Source organism: Molossus molossus, unplaced genomic scaffold (genome assembly GCF_014108415.1).
Source record: "Molossus molossus isolate mMolMol1 unplaced genomic scaffold, mMolMol1.p scaffold_m16_p_28, whole genome shotgun sequence".
In the NCBI taxonomy this organism is placed as follows: Eukaryota; Metazoa; Chordata; class Mammalia; order Chiroptera; family Molossidae; genus Molossus; species Molossus molossus.
The window spans coordinates 1,056,518-1,073,044 of record NW_023425364.1 but is presented as its reverse complement, the minus strand read 5'-3'; the positions used below and the strand labels follow the sequence as shown (position 1 = coordinate 1,073,044).

Genomic DNA, 16,527 nt, shown 5'->3' with positions numbered 1-16,527 from the left:
AGGGCTTCAGTTTTCCACATCTTCGTCAACACTTGTTATTGTCTTTTATATTTTAGCCATCCCAGTGGGTGTGAAGTGGTATCTCATTGTAGGATGTTTTATTCATGATCACAAAGAGGCCACTTTTTTTTTTTTTTTTTAAGCAATTAAATATTTGCTTTATTGACTTAACAGGCTTAGACCTGTGTTGAACAAGCCAGGCTAAAATAGCACCAATGGTTAGACTCTAGCCTACTTTTCAAAGCCATCGTTTTACAACTTAACCAAACAAGGGATCAGAAGTCTCTCATCTACCTGATGTGATCTTTGTACACACACACTGCTAATGAAGTGCCATTTGGAATAGCTGAACATCTTTTTAAAAGCTTTGCAAATGAGCTCATGAGCATGAATTCCACCAGTTAGATCAAACAGAAGGAACTCAAAACAAGTTGTTGCTGAATCAGAGCTCATTATTCACAAATCATCAGCCTGCCCCCACCCCAAGAACTTCTTAAAAGGACACCTTGATTCAATCACTGAAAATCTACAAGTGCCCAAGTGAAAGGCTTAATTTCTATTACTCAATTTCTCAACCCAGGTTTGAAAAAACAAGGGAAAAAAGCCCCATAAAGAATACTTACCAAATTAGATAGGAAAATTAAAGCCTGCAGTTATGAATCAGAATCGTCCCACCACAAGGTTGCACACAGTTACATCAGTAGATTCTGTATACAGTCTGGAATTGACCAGAACAACATTTAAAATAGAAAAACTGTAAGAAATAGGTTCTAACTTCAGAAGCTGTAAATTTCAAAGGGATATGAAAAAACTAATGGAATTCAAGACTCTCCTCCCTTTACATTTTAAAGAAGTAGACTTTCTGTAAAAGTATAGATAATTTTTACAGATAAATACATTCACAAGTTGTTTTCATCTTAAAACTTGAGGACATTCTATATTTGTAATTGCAGTTATTGAGCCTTAAGTCAAATATTCTTGGCCTTGACAAGGCTAATAAACAATCATTCAAACCAAGCCAAAGTAGAACAGGTACAAAGTCCTGAGCACTTGGACTTGGTGTTCTTCAAAAAGCATACCTGGGGAAGCTAATTACAGAGGAAACCGCTTCCCTTCACTCTTGTACAGTACTGAGGCTTCTGGTCATAGTTCTATTGTAGCTCAAATCCACTTTACTCAAGTTCACTGGCATTGCTAGTGCTTCTCTTTTAGCACTATCGGAGGTTAACGAGCTCAGTGGGCATAATGAACTCTATATGACTAGCCTGGCACTGGCCACTCTGTTCTGGAAGAGATGAAGCCTCTCCCCCTGCCGGCCTCACTACATCTGAAGTCCTCCTCCAGCCTCCCAAAGCGTGCCTGTTGCTGAAACTGGACTTTGCTTCTTTCAGACAGTGACTCTTCAAGGGGGACTACTTTCCCATGTGATTCATTCCTGTTAACCATAATCCTCTTGCACTTGCTGTCTACGTTGCTTGGGGGTTACAGCCTGCACAGCTTGAAGTCCAGCTTCACAAATACACCGATTTCCCAGCAGATGGGTGAGGCTTTGGTGCCTGGCGCTGGTTAGGAGCCGGTTATTTCACTTACAAGGCTGTCTTGTCAGGTACGAACCAGCTCCTTCCCCGGCAACACCTGCGAAAGCCAGAGCTCATTCTGCAGCCGCCTGCTCGGTCCCTCCCGGCAGAAGCCACACCCCCAGCCCCGCCTCTCTGGTCTGTTCGCTGGGCTGTCGGGTTCTGTCCTTCCCCGAACATCTGTGGTGCTCTCGGCTCACGGTTGGTTCAGTGCAGCCTTCTTGGTGGGACTCTTCAAGTGTTTGGCCACCAAGGCACCAACAGAAGTAAGAGTCACAATCCTGCCCCGTTTGTTACTCCATCACTAAAAACATGAGTCATCACTGGGGACAAAGATTTGACGTCGTCTTTGTTCTCGATGTCCAGTGACCGAAGCACGCCTTGGAAGGCCGTCTGGTGGTTCCCCTGCACACTGTCCCTGACTGCCGAGGTGTGTGACGCCGGCCGGCTGACGGCCCCAGACCTGCCCATTGGCATTGCGTCCTTGGCGTCACTCGCCTGCTCTCCAAGGTTCCCAGAGACGATCCCCAGCCACCACAGAACAACTCAACCTCCTCCTCCTCCTCCACCCCCCGGGGCCGGGGGTGTCGAGGGCCATGAGCCACCGTACTGGGGACATGACTGGCTGCCTGACCAGCTCCAGCAAGGGTAAGACAGCGGCCGCTTCTCGAGAGGCTCCGGCTCGTATTGTCCGGCTCCTCTTCAGGTGACATGATGGCGTCGGTGGCCGGGGCCGAGGCCACATTTTTTATTGACATCTCAGTCACTACACACATTCAGTATTGCGCAAATTATAAGTGGGTTGACAGTTACATTCAAACGAAGTCATGGGCATGAGGCTACTGCTTTGGGTTTTGATGCATTTCATGACAGGTACCGTGTGTGACAAACATCGGGAACTCAGCCGCCACTGTTCGTAAGAATTGGCTTTCGAAGGAAGCTTATGGCATCGTATGAAACACTTAGTGTGTCCAATCCAGGGAAACAATAATTAAATTGCAAAAGGAACACCGTTAAAGAGAAAAACGGGTGATAAAAATGTTAGGTTAAAGTACTGGATTTTAACATTTCAGCAGTTGGACCCTAGATCCAGACAGTGGATGCAGATGGGGAATGTCAGGGGACCCTGGTTCTGCTGCACACTCAGTGCTCCGTTCCATAGGGGGTGTTGGCAGCTACAGTGTCTTCCCTGCTGGTATGAACCACTGTGGCACACTGCGAAAGAAGCAACATGGTCATTCACATAAAGGGGCTTAAAAATAAGCTGCTTCTGCCCTGGCTGGTTTGGCTCAGCGGTTAGAGCGTCGACCCGTGGACCAGAGAGACCTGGGTTCGGTTCCCGCTAAGGGCACGTACCTCTGTTGCAGTTTGTCTCCAGCCCTGTTTGGGGCCTTGTGGGTGGCGACCAGTCCGATGTGTCTCTCTCATATCAATGTTTCTCTCTCTCTTCCTTCCCCTTTCCCTCCTTCTCTATCTGAAGGTAAATGCAAAAATGTCCTCGGGTGAGGGTGAGGATAAAAAAAAATAAGATCCTTTCACTCAAAATAAAAATTTGATCTCTATCAGATTACACAGAAATCTTATCACAGTGTCAATCAACGAGAAAAGCCAGACCGCCCACATAACAGGGGAGATGTGGGCAGAACCCCTCTGTAGTGGGCGGGTGGACACAGCCCTTCTCCTTCCCCAAGGTTCTGCTTCCTCAGGTGTGGAATTGAGGGGCTGGGCCAGATGGCTTGCGAGGGACCTTTCAGTAAAAGGATCCCAGTCAGGCTGAGATCCCACCTTGGGCAGATGCCCAGAGTGGCACAGAAGTGGATGAAAATGGTGGGCGAGGTATCTCTTACCCTTTGATGCCGGCCCCTCAGAACTGTCCTGCGCTGCAGCTCAAGGAAATCGTGAGGCGTTCATCTAGGGGCCGATGCTGCTGAAGGGCGAGCAGGCGAAGCATCTGACAATGACATTTTGGATAAAAAGGTAGAAAGGCTGTGCCATGTTTGGGTAAAAACCAGAGCACCACCATGTCACCCCAGCCGCCAGGGCGTCTGCCTCTGAGTTTTAAGAACGATAGTCTGGTCTAGAGATGCACGTTCAAGCCACTCGGCCGAGACCCAGAGAGCGCACACCTGTTAGGAACGCGGTTCCCGAATCCACGCAGGCGCCCTCTCTGAAACCGGTTCTGAGGAGGATGCGAGAGACTTGAGAGCAGGGTAGGATTCTGTGTCTTTGCAGGTCAGAAAGAGTGATGTCTCCTCACGCTCTCTCCCCTAACAGGAAGACAAACACCACTTCTGAAATCTAACACACCGGCCGCGTTTCCCAAACGCATGAGTTTGTTGTCCCGACGAGGCAGCCACGCATCGTGGGCCCTAGGCACGCGACAGTCACGCAGTGTCTTCAGGGGCCAGGGCTCCCGCGCTGTCCTGGAGCTCGCGGCCAGAGTGCTCCTGAGGACCCCGCGAGTCAAGCTTTCCCCACGGCCGCCTGTCCCTTGGCTGTTTGGGTTCCTGAACACAAATTCACTGCGTAGCTTGTCCTCGACGTAGGCCATTCCTGTTCCCGAAAGTGTTAGCTGTGTGTTCTCTCCGATGAGCACTGACTCCATCCTGACCAACTTCATCAGAATCTCCTTTGTCTTTGGATATTCCGGGGTATAAGAAAGGCCTTTCCAACCCCCGGTCCGGACAGCAACTTTCACCCGACATGTTCAGGCTGATCTTTAAGATGTTTTATCTTGTTTCCGGCTGGTGTCAGGGTGAGGGTGGCCTGGGAGGCTGCAGTTTCCACTTGCTCACAGCCTGGGGTGGCCCTGACCGCAGAGGCCGACATCCTTGCCAGTGGCCCCTGACATCCTTGCCAGCCTGGCGCCCTGGTGCCTGGGGCTGGAGCTCAGCTGCCTCAGCCTCTCTCCATGGACACAGGCGGGTGCATTGACTTCTCCTTGTGAGATTTGCATCTCTCTGATGGCTAAGGGCGGGGAGCATCTTCTCCAGTGCCTATTGGCATTGGTATATCATTTCTGGAAAAATGTCTGTTCAATCCTTTGCTAAAATTTTCAAGTGGTCTGTCTGCTTTTTATTGTTCGCTTGTAAGAATTCCGTTTTTCTGCATAATAACTCCCTTATCAGATACATGATTTGCAAATATATCCTCTCGCTCTGCGGATTATTGTTTCACTTTTTTTTTCTTTTGAGTTGTTATGAGTTGAGAATTTTTATTTATTTTTATTAATTAACTTATTTTTGTTACAGATTCCGCCCCCCCAGACATCCTCCTCCTCCCCATCCCACCCACCCCCCTACCACATTGCTGTCTATGTCCATTGGTTACGCCTACATGCACATAAGTTCTTTGGTTTACCTCATCTCTCTCCTGTGCCCGCCTCCTCTGAGGTTTGTCAGTCTGAACTCTACTCCTTTCTATGTCTCTGGGTCTATTTTGTTCATCAGCTTATTTTGTTCATTATATTCCACAAATAAGTGAGATCATGTGATACTTGTCTTCCTCTGATTGGCTTATTTCACTTGGCATAATACTCTCCAGGTCCCTCCATGTTGTCTCAAAGGATAAGAGATCTTTTTTTCTTACAGCTGCATAGTACTCCATTGTGTATATGTACCATAGCTTTCTTTTTTTTTTTTTTTTTTTTATCCTCACCCGAGGATATTTTTCTATTTTTTGTACAGATAGAGTGGGAGGGAGAGAGAGGAAGGGGGAGAGAGAGAGAGAGAAACATCGACGTGAAGGGACACATCGAGTGGCTGCCACCCGCACGACCAACCAGGGCCGGGGACAAACTGCAACCGAAGTACGTGCCCTTAGCGGGAACAGAACCCAGGTCCCTCTGTACCGCAGGCCGACGCTCTAACCGCTGAGCCAAACTGGCCAGGGCTGTACCATAGCTTTCTTATCCACTCATCTACTGATGGACACTTGGGCTGTTTCCAGATCTTAGCAATTGTAAATAGTGCTGCTATGAACATAGGGGTACATATATTCTTCCTGGTTGGTGTTTCAGGCTTCTTAGGGTATATTCCAAGAAGTGGGATCACTGGGTCAAATGGCAGTTCAATTTTTAATTTTTTGAGGTAATACCATATTGTTTTCCATAGTGGCTGCACCAGTCTGTATTCTCACCAGCAGTGTGCTAGAGTCCTCTTTTCTCCACACCCTTGCCAGCACTTGTGGTTTGATCATTTGTTGATGGCGGCCATTCTGGCAGGTATGAGGTGATAGCTTATAGTTGTTTTAATTTGCATCTCTCTGATGGTGAGCATTTTTACGTAGGTCTCTTGGCCATTTGTATGTCCTGTTTGGAGAGGTGTCTATTCAGGTCCTATGCCCCCTCCCCTTTTTTTAATTAATGTTAGAGGAAGGGAGAGGGAGAGAGAGATAGAAATATTGATGAGAGAGAACATCGATCGGCTGCCTGATACATGCCCCCCACTGGGAATTGGACCTACACCTGGGCATTTGCCCTGCCTGGGAATTGAACCAGTGACCTCTTGGTGCATGGGTCAGTGCTCAACCCCTAAGCCACACAAGCCGGCCTCAGCCCGTTTTTAAATAGGATTCTTTGTCTTCCTTTTGTTGAGTTGTATGAGCACTATATATTTTGGAAATTAACCCCCTATCTGATGTACCTTTGGCAGTTATGCTCTTTCATATAGTGAGTTCCCTTTCCATTTTGATTCTTGTTTCTATTCTTGTGCAGAAGCTTTTTAGTTTGATGTAGTCCCATATATTAATTTTTTTCTTTGTTTTTCTTGCCTTAGGCATTGTATCAGCGAACATTTTGCTGGGTGTGAAATTTTGTTACCTACATTTTCTTCTAGGATTTTTATGGATTCATGAGTCACATTTAAGTCTTTTATTCATTTAGAGTTCATTATTGTATATAGTGTAAGTTGGTGGTCTAGCATCATTTTTTTGCATGTAGCTGTCCAATTTTCCCAACACTGTTTATTAAAGAGGCTGCCTTGCCTCCACTGTATGCTTTTGCCTCCTTTGTCAAATTTTAATTAAGCATAATGTCTTGGGTCAATTTCCAGGTTCTCTGTTTTGTTTCATTGATCTATATGCCTGTTCTTGTGCCAGTACTAGGCTGTTTTGATTACAATGGCTTTGTAGGATAACCTCAACTCCAGAGTTGTGATCTCTCCATATTTGTTCTTCTTTTTCAAGATTGCTGTGGCTATTTGGGGTCTTTATGGTCCCATAAAAACTTTTGGACTATTTGTTCTAGTTTTTTGAAATATGTTGTTTGTATTTTAATGGGGATTGAATTGAATCTATAGATTGCTTTGGGTAGTACGGACTTTTTAATGATGTTAATTTTTCCAATCTATGAACAAGGTATGTGCTCCCACTTTTCTATATCTTCCTCTGTTTCTTTTTTCAATGTCCTGTAGTTTTCTGTGAATAGGTCCTTTACTTCTTTGGTTAAGTTTATCCCTAGGTATCTTAATTTTTTTGCCGTAATGGTAAATGGGATTGCGTTTTGTAGTTTCTCTTTCTGTGAGTTCATCATTGGTGTATAAGAATGCGCTCGATTTCTTGATGTTAATTTTGCATCCTGCTACTTTGCCAAATTTGTTTATTAGCTCTAGATTTTCGATGGAGTCTTTAGGGTTTTCTATGTACAATATCATGTCATTTGTGAATAATTACAGTTTCACTTCCTCCTTTCCACTTTGGATCCCTTTTATCTTTTCTTCATGTCTAATTGCTGTGCCTAAGACTCCCAGTACTATGTTAAATAAGAGTGGCGAAAGTGGGCATCCTTGTTTTATTACTATTCTTAAGGGAAATGCTTGTAGTTTTTGCCTGTAGGTTTTTCATATATGGCCTTCATTATGTCGATATGATTTCTCTATTCCCATATTACACATTGCTGAGCGTTTTTATCAGAAATTGGTGCTGTATTTTGTCAAATGCTTTCTCGGCACCTATTGATACGTCATATGGGTTTTTGTTTGTTTGTTTGTTTTTTAGAGAGAGAGGAAGGGAGAGGGAGAGAGAGATAGAAATATCAATGTGTGAGAGAAACATTGATCACCTGCCTTCTGCACGCCACCTACTGGGGATCGAGCCTGCAACCGGGGATTGTACCCTGACCAGGAATCGAACCAGGACCTCTCAGTCCATGGGTTGATGCTTAACCACTGAGCTATACCAGTTGGGTTGTCATATGGTTTTTACCTTTCATTTTGTTTATGTGGTGCATCACATTTATTGATTTGTGAATATTGTACCAGCCTTGCATCCCTGGGATGAATCCTACTTGGTCATGGTGACTAATTTTTTAAAATATATTGCTGGATCCAATTTGCTAATATTTGTTAAGGATTTTGGCATCTGTGTTCATCAGGGATATTGGCCTGTAGTTTTCTTTCTTTGTAGTGTCTTTATCTGATTTTGAAATTAGAATTATGCTGGCCTCATAAAATGAGTTTGGAAGTCTTGCTTCTTCTTGAATTTTCTGGAATAGTTTGAGGAGAATGGATGTTAGTTCTTCTTTGAATGTTCAGTAAAAGTGCCCTGTGTGGCTGTCTGGGCCTGGGCTTTTGTTTGCTGGGAGAATCTTGATTACCTCTTCAATTTCCTTAGTTGTTATTGGTTTGTTCAAGTTTTTTATGTCTTCCCAGTTCAGTTTTGGGTAACTGTGTGATTCTAGGAATTTGTCCATTTCGCCTCGATTATCCAGTTTGTTGGTATATAGTTGTTCATAGTATTTTTTTAGCAATCCTTTGTATTTCTGTGGTGGCAGTTGGTACTTCTCATCTTTTGTTTCTGATATTGTTTATTTGGGTTCTCTCTTTTTGTTTCTTGGTGAGTCTGGCTAAGGGTCCATCAGTCCTGTTTATCTTTTCAAAGAACCCGCTCTTTGTTTCATTGCTCTTTTGAATTATTTTAGTCTCTACATCGTTTATTTCTGCTTTGACCTTTACTACTTCTTCCCTTCTACTTGCTGTGGGTTTTTCATTTTGTTTACTTTCTAGTTCTTTAAGTTGTGAGGTTAGATAGTCAATTAGAAATTTTTCTTGCTTCTTGAGGAAGGTCTGTAGTGCTATGAACTTCCCTCTCAGAACTGCTTTCACTGCATCCCATAGATTTTGTGTTGTTGTGTGTTCATTTTCATTGGTTTCCAGGAAGTTTATAATTTCTTCCTTGATCTTCTTGGTAACCCACTCAGTGTTTAATAATATACTATTTAGCCTCCATGTATTGGAATGTTTTTGCATGTTTTTGTTATCACTGATTTCTAGTTTCATGCCATTGTGATTTGAGAAGATGCTTCATATGATTTCAGTATTCTTGAACTTGTAAGGACTTAGTTTGTATCCTAACATGTGGTCGGTCTTTGAGAATGTCCCATGTGCACTTCAGAAGAATGTGGATTCTACAGTTTTAGGGTGTAATTCTCTGTAGATATCTGTTAAATCCATTTGACCTAGTGCATCATTTAGAGTCTGTTTCCATGCTCTTTTTTTTTTTTTTTTGTCTAGAGGATCTATCCAGTGATGTCAGCAGGGTGTTGAAGTCCCCTGCTATGATTGTATTGCTGTTGATTTCTCCTTTGAAGTCCTCCAGAAGTTTTTAATGTATTTTGGTGCTCCTATATTGGGTGCATATATGTTTACCAAGGTTATGTCTTCCTGTTGGATAGATCCTTTCAATATTATGTAGTGGCCTTCTCTGTCTCTAGTCATTGCCTCCATTTTGAAGTCTATTCTATTGGATATGAGTATTGCTACCCAGCTCTTCTTTCCTTTCTGTTTGCTTAGAAGATTTTTTTCATCTCTTCACTTTCAACCTATGTGAGTCTTTTGTTGTGAGGTAGGTCTCTTGTAAACAACATATATATAAGTCATGCTTTCTTATCCATTCAGCTACTCTGTGTCTTTTGATTGAAGCATTTAATTTATATTTAAGGTTATTATTGACATGTACTTATTTATTGCCATTTTTGTTTATTGTGGTTATATTTTTCTTCCTATTTCTTCTGCTAATTACAGCAGTCCTTTTAACATTTCTTGCAGTGCTGGTTTGGTGCTAATATATTCCCTTAGCCTTTTTTATTGTTGTTGTTGGAAGTTCTTTATTTCACCTCCTATTTTGAATGATAGCCTTGCTGGGTAGAGTAGTCTTGGATTCAGATCCTTGTTTTTCATTACCTTGATCACTTCATGCCATTCCCTTCTGGCCTGTAGTGTTTCTGTTGAGAAATCAGCTGATATAGCCTTATGGGGTTCCTTTGTAGGTAACCTATTGCTTATCTCTTGCTGCCTTTAGGATTCTTTGTCTTTAATTTTTGGTGTTTGAGTTATTATGTGTCTAGGTATGGGCCTCTTTGGGTTCTTCTTACTTGGGGCTCTCTGTGCTTCTTGAACTTGTATGCCTTTTTCCTTCACCAAGTTAGGCAAGTTTTCTGTCACTATTTCTTCAGCTATATTCTCTGACTCTTGCTCATTTTCTTCTTCTTCTGGAACTCTTATGATGCAGATGTTGTTATGTTTTATATTGTCCCACAGTTCTCTTGAACTGTCTTCCTGTTTTTTAATTGTTTTTTCTTTTTAGTTCTCTGATTGGGTGATTTTTTTCTACCCTGTCTTCTAATTTACTGACCTGATCCTCAGATTCCTGTACTCTTCTGGTTATTCCTTCCAATGTGTTCCTTATTTCTGCTATGTCATTCTTCATTTCCACTTGGTGGTTTTTCATTTTCAATTGGTTGATTTTCTATGTTTGTGTATCTTTACTCATGCTGCTGAGCTTTCTCATTATCGTTACTCTGAACTCTACCTCTGATAACATGCTTAATTGCATTTCATTTATCTCTTCTTGTGTAGAATTCTCTTGTTCTTTCATTTGGGATTTGTTTCTTTGTTTCACCATTTTGGCTGTCGCAGTGGGTTTTGGAGCCTGGCAAATTTTCCCTGTGGGTGTTGGTGTTCTGCTAATTGTGGCTCTCTCTACTGGTTTGAATGAGTGTGGGAGGACCCATGGTTAACACCACTGTCAAGTTTTACTTTCCTGGGTAGATATGCAGGCCAATCAAAGGTTCAGTTTTCCTCTAGCTTTTGCCTGCAAGCTATTAGTCTAAGTTACTTGATGAGCCTTGGGTTGTAGCCCTCAGCTGAATGAAAAATCCCTTAGGTGTTCAGGGAAAGAAGATTTATTTATGAGTGGGGCAGATGCTTGCTGGCCATCTCTTGCTGTTAATCCTCTCTTAAAACTCTGTCTTGGTTTCCTGTTGCACTAAATAAAACCCTAACTCTGCTGGGCTATGAAGCCTCTTGAAACCCGGCCCTGCTGTCCTCTGACCTCTTCCTGCCTGCTCTGGGCTCTCAGGCTTGTTTTCTGCTCCGTGGATGCATGGAGCCTGTTTCTGGGCTCACAGCTTTTCCTCTGATGATATCATCTTGGAATGGTTCTCCCATAGCTCTGTGCATGACCACATTGTTTCTGTTCCTCAGCTCCACACACCTTGAATGTCACCTCCTCAAAGAGGCCCTCCCTGACTGCTGCAGCTGAAGTGGCCACTGTCCCCTCCTAGTCCTTTTGCTCCATTACCCTGGGTACGTTCTCCAAGCTGAAATTGTTTGTCTGCATTTGTCTCTTTCTCTCCAAATGTTGGCCCCCTGGGGTCGGGGACTGTCTTGGTTATGGCTGCATTCTCCGTCTCTCGAGTGACAGCTGGCACAGAGCACACTCAGATTCTGCTGAATGGATAGTCGCAGAATCATTTTTTTCTTAAACAGGAATGCATTCCTTTATATTATTTTGTAGCTTTCCCTTCTTTACTTATCAGTATGTTAGATGTCTTTCCAATCAACACTATAGAACTATCTTATTTTTTTAAACTGGTGAATGGTGTCTTTATCATATACAGGCACCACACTTAGTTAATGATTTTCACATAGACATTTAAGTCACTTCTCACTTCTTCTGGTGTATCAGGGCTACAGTGAGAGTCTCAGTGTGTGCATGCAAGTATTTCTGTACCACAGTGGACTGGTTGGACCAATGCTGTGTGTATTTAACATTTCGGTCGATACCCGGTAATACATTAAAAAAAAACTCCTCACCCGAGGATATGTTTTTGTTGATGTTAGACAGAGAGAGAGACATCGATGTGAGAGAGAAACAACAATTGAGAAACATCAACAGTTGCTTCCTGTACACACCCCGACCGGGATCGAACCCATAACCTAGGTATGTGCCTTGACCGGGAGTCAAACCTGCAGCCCTTTGGTGTATGGATGACATTCCAACCAACTGAGCCACCTGGCTGGGGCTCCCCCAGGGACACATTTTTATTCTTTTGGGAGATGTCCCCCCATAACAACTAGCATAGTATAGTCCAAATAAAACACCCTCAGTCAACATGAATTGCCCTTGAAAGAGGCATTTGATGGGGGGAAATGCCAACACTTATTTGGAGTTAGTTCTGGCAAGTACTGATGTCCCCCTGGTTAGGATGGGGGTTCCACGCTGTGGGGTGACAGGAACTCACGGTGTCTGAGCGACGAGTCCTGTCTGCAGTGGTTGTTACTGGCTCCCCGTCAGTCCCTACGAGAAAGCTGAACAGTGTCGCTGTAAAGACAGATAGCTTATGGTTAATTCTGGAAACAGAAGACAGAATAAAAGTCCTTTACGGTCTCACCCCTCTGAGACCGCCACCTTCGATTTGGGTGCCTGCGCGTGGGTCTCGTCTCCCATGTGTCGTCCGTGGTCGTCCGTGGTGGTCGTGACTCCGAGCATGTTGAGCAGTCGCAGTGTTTGTGGAAATAAGCCTTCGGCCTCCTTGGGGACCACTTTGGCAGGAAACCCCAGCTGTGGCGAGGGAGAAACCCAGGTGTGCCTGCCTGTGAGACACGGTCCTTGACTGTGTGCAGCCTGGGATGCGGCCACATGCCTGCTCATCCAAACATACTGTCCCATCGCCTCACCGCCCGTCAGGGAGCACTGGCGGTCTCAGGCCTCAGAAGGCCTCCGTGGCGAAGGTGAAGCCAAGCAAAGTAATTTCAGATTAGAATGAGCCATGTGAAGGAAATAAACAGGGTGATGTGTTCGGGAGTACATGGGGGGGCACGTCCGAGGGGAAAGGAGTCCCTGGGGAGGTGACATTGGACCCCAGGCCTGAAGGGTGACAATGAACTAACAGTAAAGTCGGGGAGGGGGCACCCCAGGCTGAAGAACAAAGGTAAAGGTCAAGGACTCGACGTGTCTGAGGGACACGGAGGCCAGGTGGCTGGAACTGAGTGAGTGGAGGGCGGTTGGAGGGCGGAGGACGGGGCGGGAGGGAGAAAGAGGAGGCGGATGGACTCGCACACACGTTTCTCTAAAGGAGACAAATGACCAATACGTGCGTGGGAATGTCCCTCGACATTTTAATCGTCAGGAAAATGCAAAACCAAACCACAGTGAGAAACTTCCACACTCACCGGAACGACCATGATGAAAATCAGGCACGGGGAGGGGCCGGGGAGGGCGTGGAGACTCCTGCAACCCCATCATCGCTGGAGATTGTAGGATGGTGGGCGTCTGGGGAACACTTGGAAGACGCTTCCCGAGAGTGTCACTGTGCAGTTATCGCAGGACCAGCAGCTGTGCTCTGGAAACGTCCTCGAAAATCGAATGCATGCGTCCTCGAAGAAACATGTCGCAAGTGTCCCCTGCAGCGCCATCCCAGGGGAAACAACCCGAATGTCTGGCAGTGATGGAGCTGTGGTGTGTGTGTACAGCGGGCTGTTGCTGAGCAATAAAAAGGCATGAGGCCCTGGTACAGTCTGTAAGGCGGACGGCCCTTAGAAGCACCATGCTGGACGCTCCACTGGAGAGGTGGCCTTGGGCTTTCTCTCCTCCACGTGGCACAGGCCCCGTTCCCCTTGGCCCTGCTCAGCATCCCGGGACTGCTTGTCTCGTTGCCACGCGTGTCTCGGGATTTTCCTGGTAGAGCCCAGACTGGCATCTGACTAGCCCAGCCAGCCTTTGGGTCTGCCCATGCAGAATTGCCGTGTTAAATGCCCACCCCTGAGCTGGTTGCCTGGCCCAGGACGGGGGTCCCTTGCGGTGCCCAGGGCAGTGGCACCGGGCAGACATTCTGCTTGGACAGTAACGGGGCCGTGGGTTGACGGGCTCCGACTGAGGCCCCCGCCCAGCGGGAGGGCGGTGACGTCAGGACGCGGCTCCCCACTCACTCTTCCTCCTGCTCTTGCAGCACGAATGTCTTCATCTGCACGAGCCCCATCAAGATGTACAAGTACTGTCCCTACGAGAAGGTAAGACGTGCAGCTGGGAGAGGGTGGGCGCCTCGCCTCTGCTCCCTCCACCCCACGCATCATCCACGTCTCCCGCGAGGGTGTGGGCTCAGCACGCCCGGGCGCGCACTGGGCCTGGGAGCTGCTGTGGCCGCGGCCTCCTGTTCCTGGGCCAGGGTCTCCTGTGGACACCTCCAGCACCGGCCTGAAATTGTCGCCCTGTCTGCATGGCGCCTGGTGCAGGGGGCAGGTCTCTGGGGAGGGGTCGCCCACCTTTCAGTGCAGTGTCGGTTGTGAGGGACGGGACGAGGAGAGAGATGTCTGTGGAGGGCTGGAGGCAACCCAAATTCAAACATTAGGGCACGTGAGTTTATTTACACAAGACGTCCTCCAAAAGTGAAGTTGTGGGGTTTGATCATCTTTATTGAAAATGTTAGAATGACATGAAACTGAGACTCTGGAAGTTGAAAGCCCATGGTTGACCAGACCGGAGGAAAGGTCTGTCCCCCAGGAGCTGGGGGGGTTCAGGGCCCGACCCCCTGTCCTGGGGAAGTTCCCCCAGCCCTCGCCAAGCGCAGACCCTCCCCGTGCAGGGCTCAGCTCAGACCTCCGCCCGGCCTGTCCTCCCTCCAGCTCGGGTCAGAGACCAGCGCACGGCGCCCGCCACAGCGCTGTGTGTGCTCTGGGGACGGAGCTCACGCTCGCAGCCCCGTGGTTCCACCAGGTGCTGGCCTCTGTTTCACACGTGCTCAGCACCGGCGCCCTGGCACCCTCGCACCCTCACAGCCTGCGGGACACTGGAGTTTAGTCCAGCCAGGGGGTTGATAGCTCGCCCAGAGCCAGAGCGCGTGAAGCTGGCCTGTGCCCAGGCCCACGGCCTCGTGGAGGAGTGATCCAGACCCAGGTCCCAGACCAGCAGGGTCTGCATCCCGGGACCTTTTCATAGAAGGGGGTGTGTCTGGCCTCTCCCTCGACCTGAATGGGAATCACTGGGAGTAGATAAGTGTATTTGAACAAGCTTGCTGGGAGCACCCTTGATTTTGAGAACTGCTGGCCTACAGCAGCTATTGCACCTGAGGTTGTGCCCGGGGGTCAGGGCGCTTGTCACCTGTTGGAGTCAGACGATAAGGTGCTGCCACTCACCTGTCCCATGGATCTGAGTGGCATCTTTCTTCCGGCGTCTCACCTGTGCAGCCTCAGCCAGGACTCTCCTCGGACGCTGGAGGACGCGAACCTGTCTGTCCTGGGCACCACGCCCCGTCCCACCCACACCCACCCCCCAGGCAGGAAGCAGGCGCCCTGCCGACACCTTCCCCACCCCTCACACTCAGCACATCAGCAAGTCCTAGTTCCCATCGATCTGCTTCCAAATGCACCTGGCATCTGTCACTTCTCTCTGTTTTCACTGCCATCACCTTGGCGTGTCCTTCCTGGGCTGAGGGCCCCGACTGTCCCTGTTCCCGTTCCACAGAGGCCCCAGGTCTTCATACGCAGAACATGTCAGCCTCCTACCTGAGAGCACCTCAGTGGTTTCCCACTGCACTTAGTAGAATTAGAGAAATACACATGCGCCCTGGCCGGTTCGGCTCAGCGGTTAGAGCGCTGGCCCGTGGACCAGAGAGGCCAGGTTCGGTTCCCGCTAAGGGCATGTACCTCGGTTGCAGTTTGTCCCCGGCCCTAGTTGGGGTTGTGTGCGTGGCAGCCACTCGAGGTGTCTATCTCGCATCAATGTTTCTCTCTCTCTTCCCCCCTTTCTCCCTCCCACTCTATCTGAAGATAAATGCAAAAAGTCCTCGGGTGAGGATAAAAAAAGAAAAAGAAATCGCCCTGGCCGGTTTGGCTCAGCGGTTAGAGCGTCGACCTGCAGTCCTGAGAGACCCGGGTTCGGTTCCCGCTAAGGGCATGTACCTCGGTTGCAGTTTGTCCCCGGCCCTGGTCGGTCGTGCGGGTGGCAGCCACTCGATGTGTCCCTTTCGCGTTGATGTTTCTCTCTCTGTTCCTCTCTCTCCCTCCCACTCTACCTGAACAAAAAAATGGGAAAATGTCCTCGGGTGAGGATAGAAAAAGAAAGAGAAATACACCTGTACACACACAGACTCTTTCCGTACCCTGCTAGGTCCTGCACCCCTCCCACCCATCTCAAGTTCCTCTCCTCTCCCTTCATGATGCCGCACACTCCTGTTCCCCGGGCCCGCCAGACACCCGTGCTTCCTGCCCGACCCCTGCCAGGTCCTCTGCCTGCCTGGTTCCTCCTCGTCCACCAGGCCTCAGCCCGGCTCCGCCCAGCACCTGACCTGCCCGGACGACAGCCGTCCTCGCCTGTCCACCCTCTCAGCCCCTCCTGCCCTGCGGCACGCTGGCCACCATTCCCAGTGGGTTTATTTCTTTGTCTTCGTCTGGGGTCTGTCTTCCCCCACGAGACTGCAGACCCAGAGGGCGGAGACCAGGGCTGCCCTGTGTACGCTGAGCCCGGCGCCCAGCACAGGGCTGGCCACGCTGTGAGCGCCCCATGTCCGTGGTGGGATGGATAGATCCGTGTGTGTCAACAGGGTTATCAAACGTCTTTCAGTAATAACATTGCTGTCAGTGTACCGATGCTTTTACTGTGCTGGGCACTGTGCTTTCATGATCGTTTCTAAGGCTGAGGGCAGCTCCCTCTGGAATAGGAATTCAGTTGACCCCGG

At 47.7% G+C, this 16,527-nt stretch overlaps 1 protein-coding gene and 2 pseudogenes across 1 annotated transcript in view; 1 reads left to right on the top strand and 2 right to left on the bottom strand.

Moving 5' to 3' along the window:
- The window catches only part of NT5M (5',3'-nucleotidase, mitochondrial), a 62,096-nt gene that overhangs the window by 10,321 nt on the left and 35,248 nt on the right, over positions 1-16,527 (top strand). Inside the window, exon 3 of the mRNA XM_036278437.1 lies at positions 13,804-13,864. Coding sequence (XP_036134330.1) covers positions 13,804-13,864 — 61 coding nt within the window. The remainder of the gene's footprint in view (positions 1-13,803; positions 13,865-16,527) is intronic.
- On the bottom strand, positions 1,603-2,335 carry LOC118641288 (annotated as a pseudogene).
- LOC118641311 lies at positions 2,721-4,406 on the bottom strand (annotated as a pseudogene).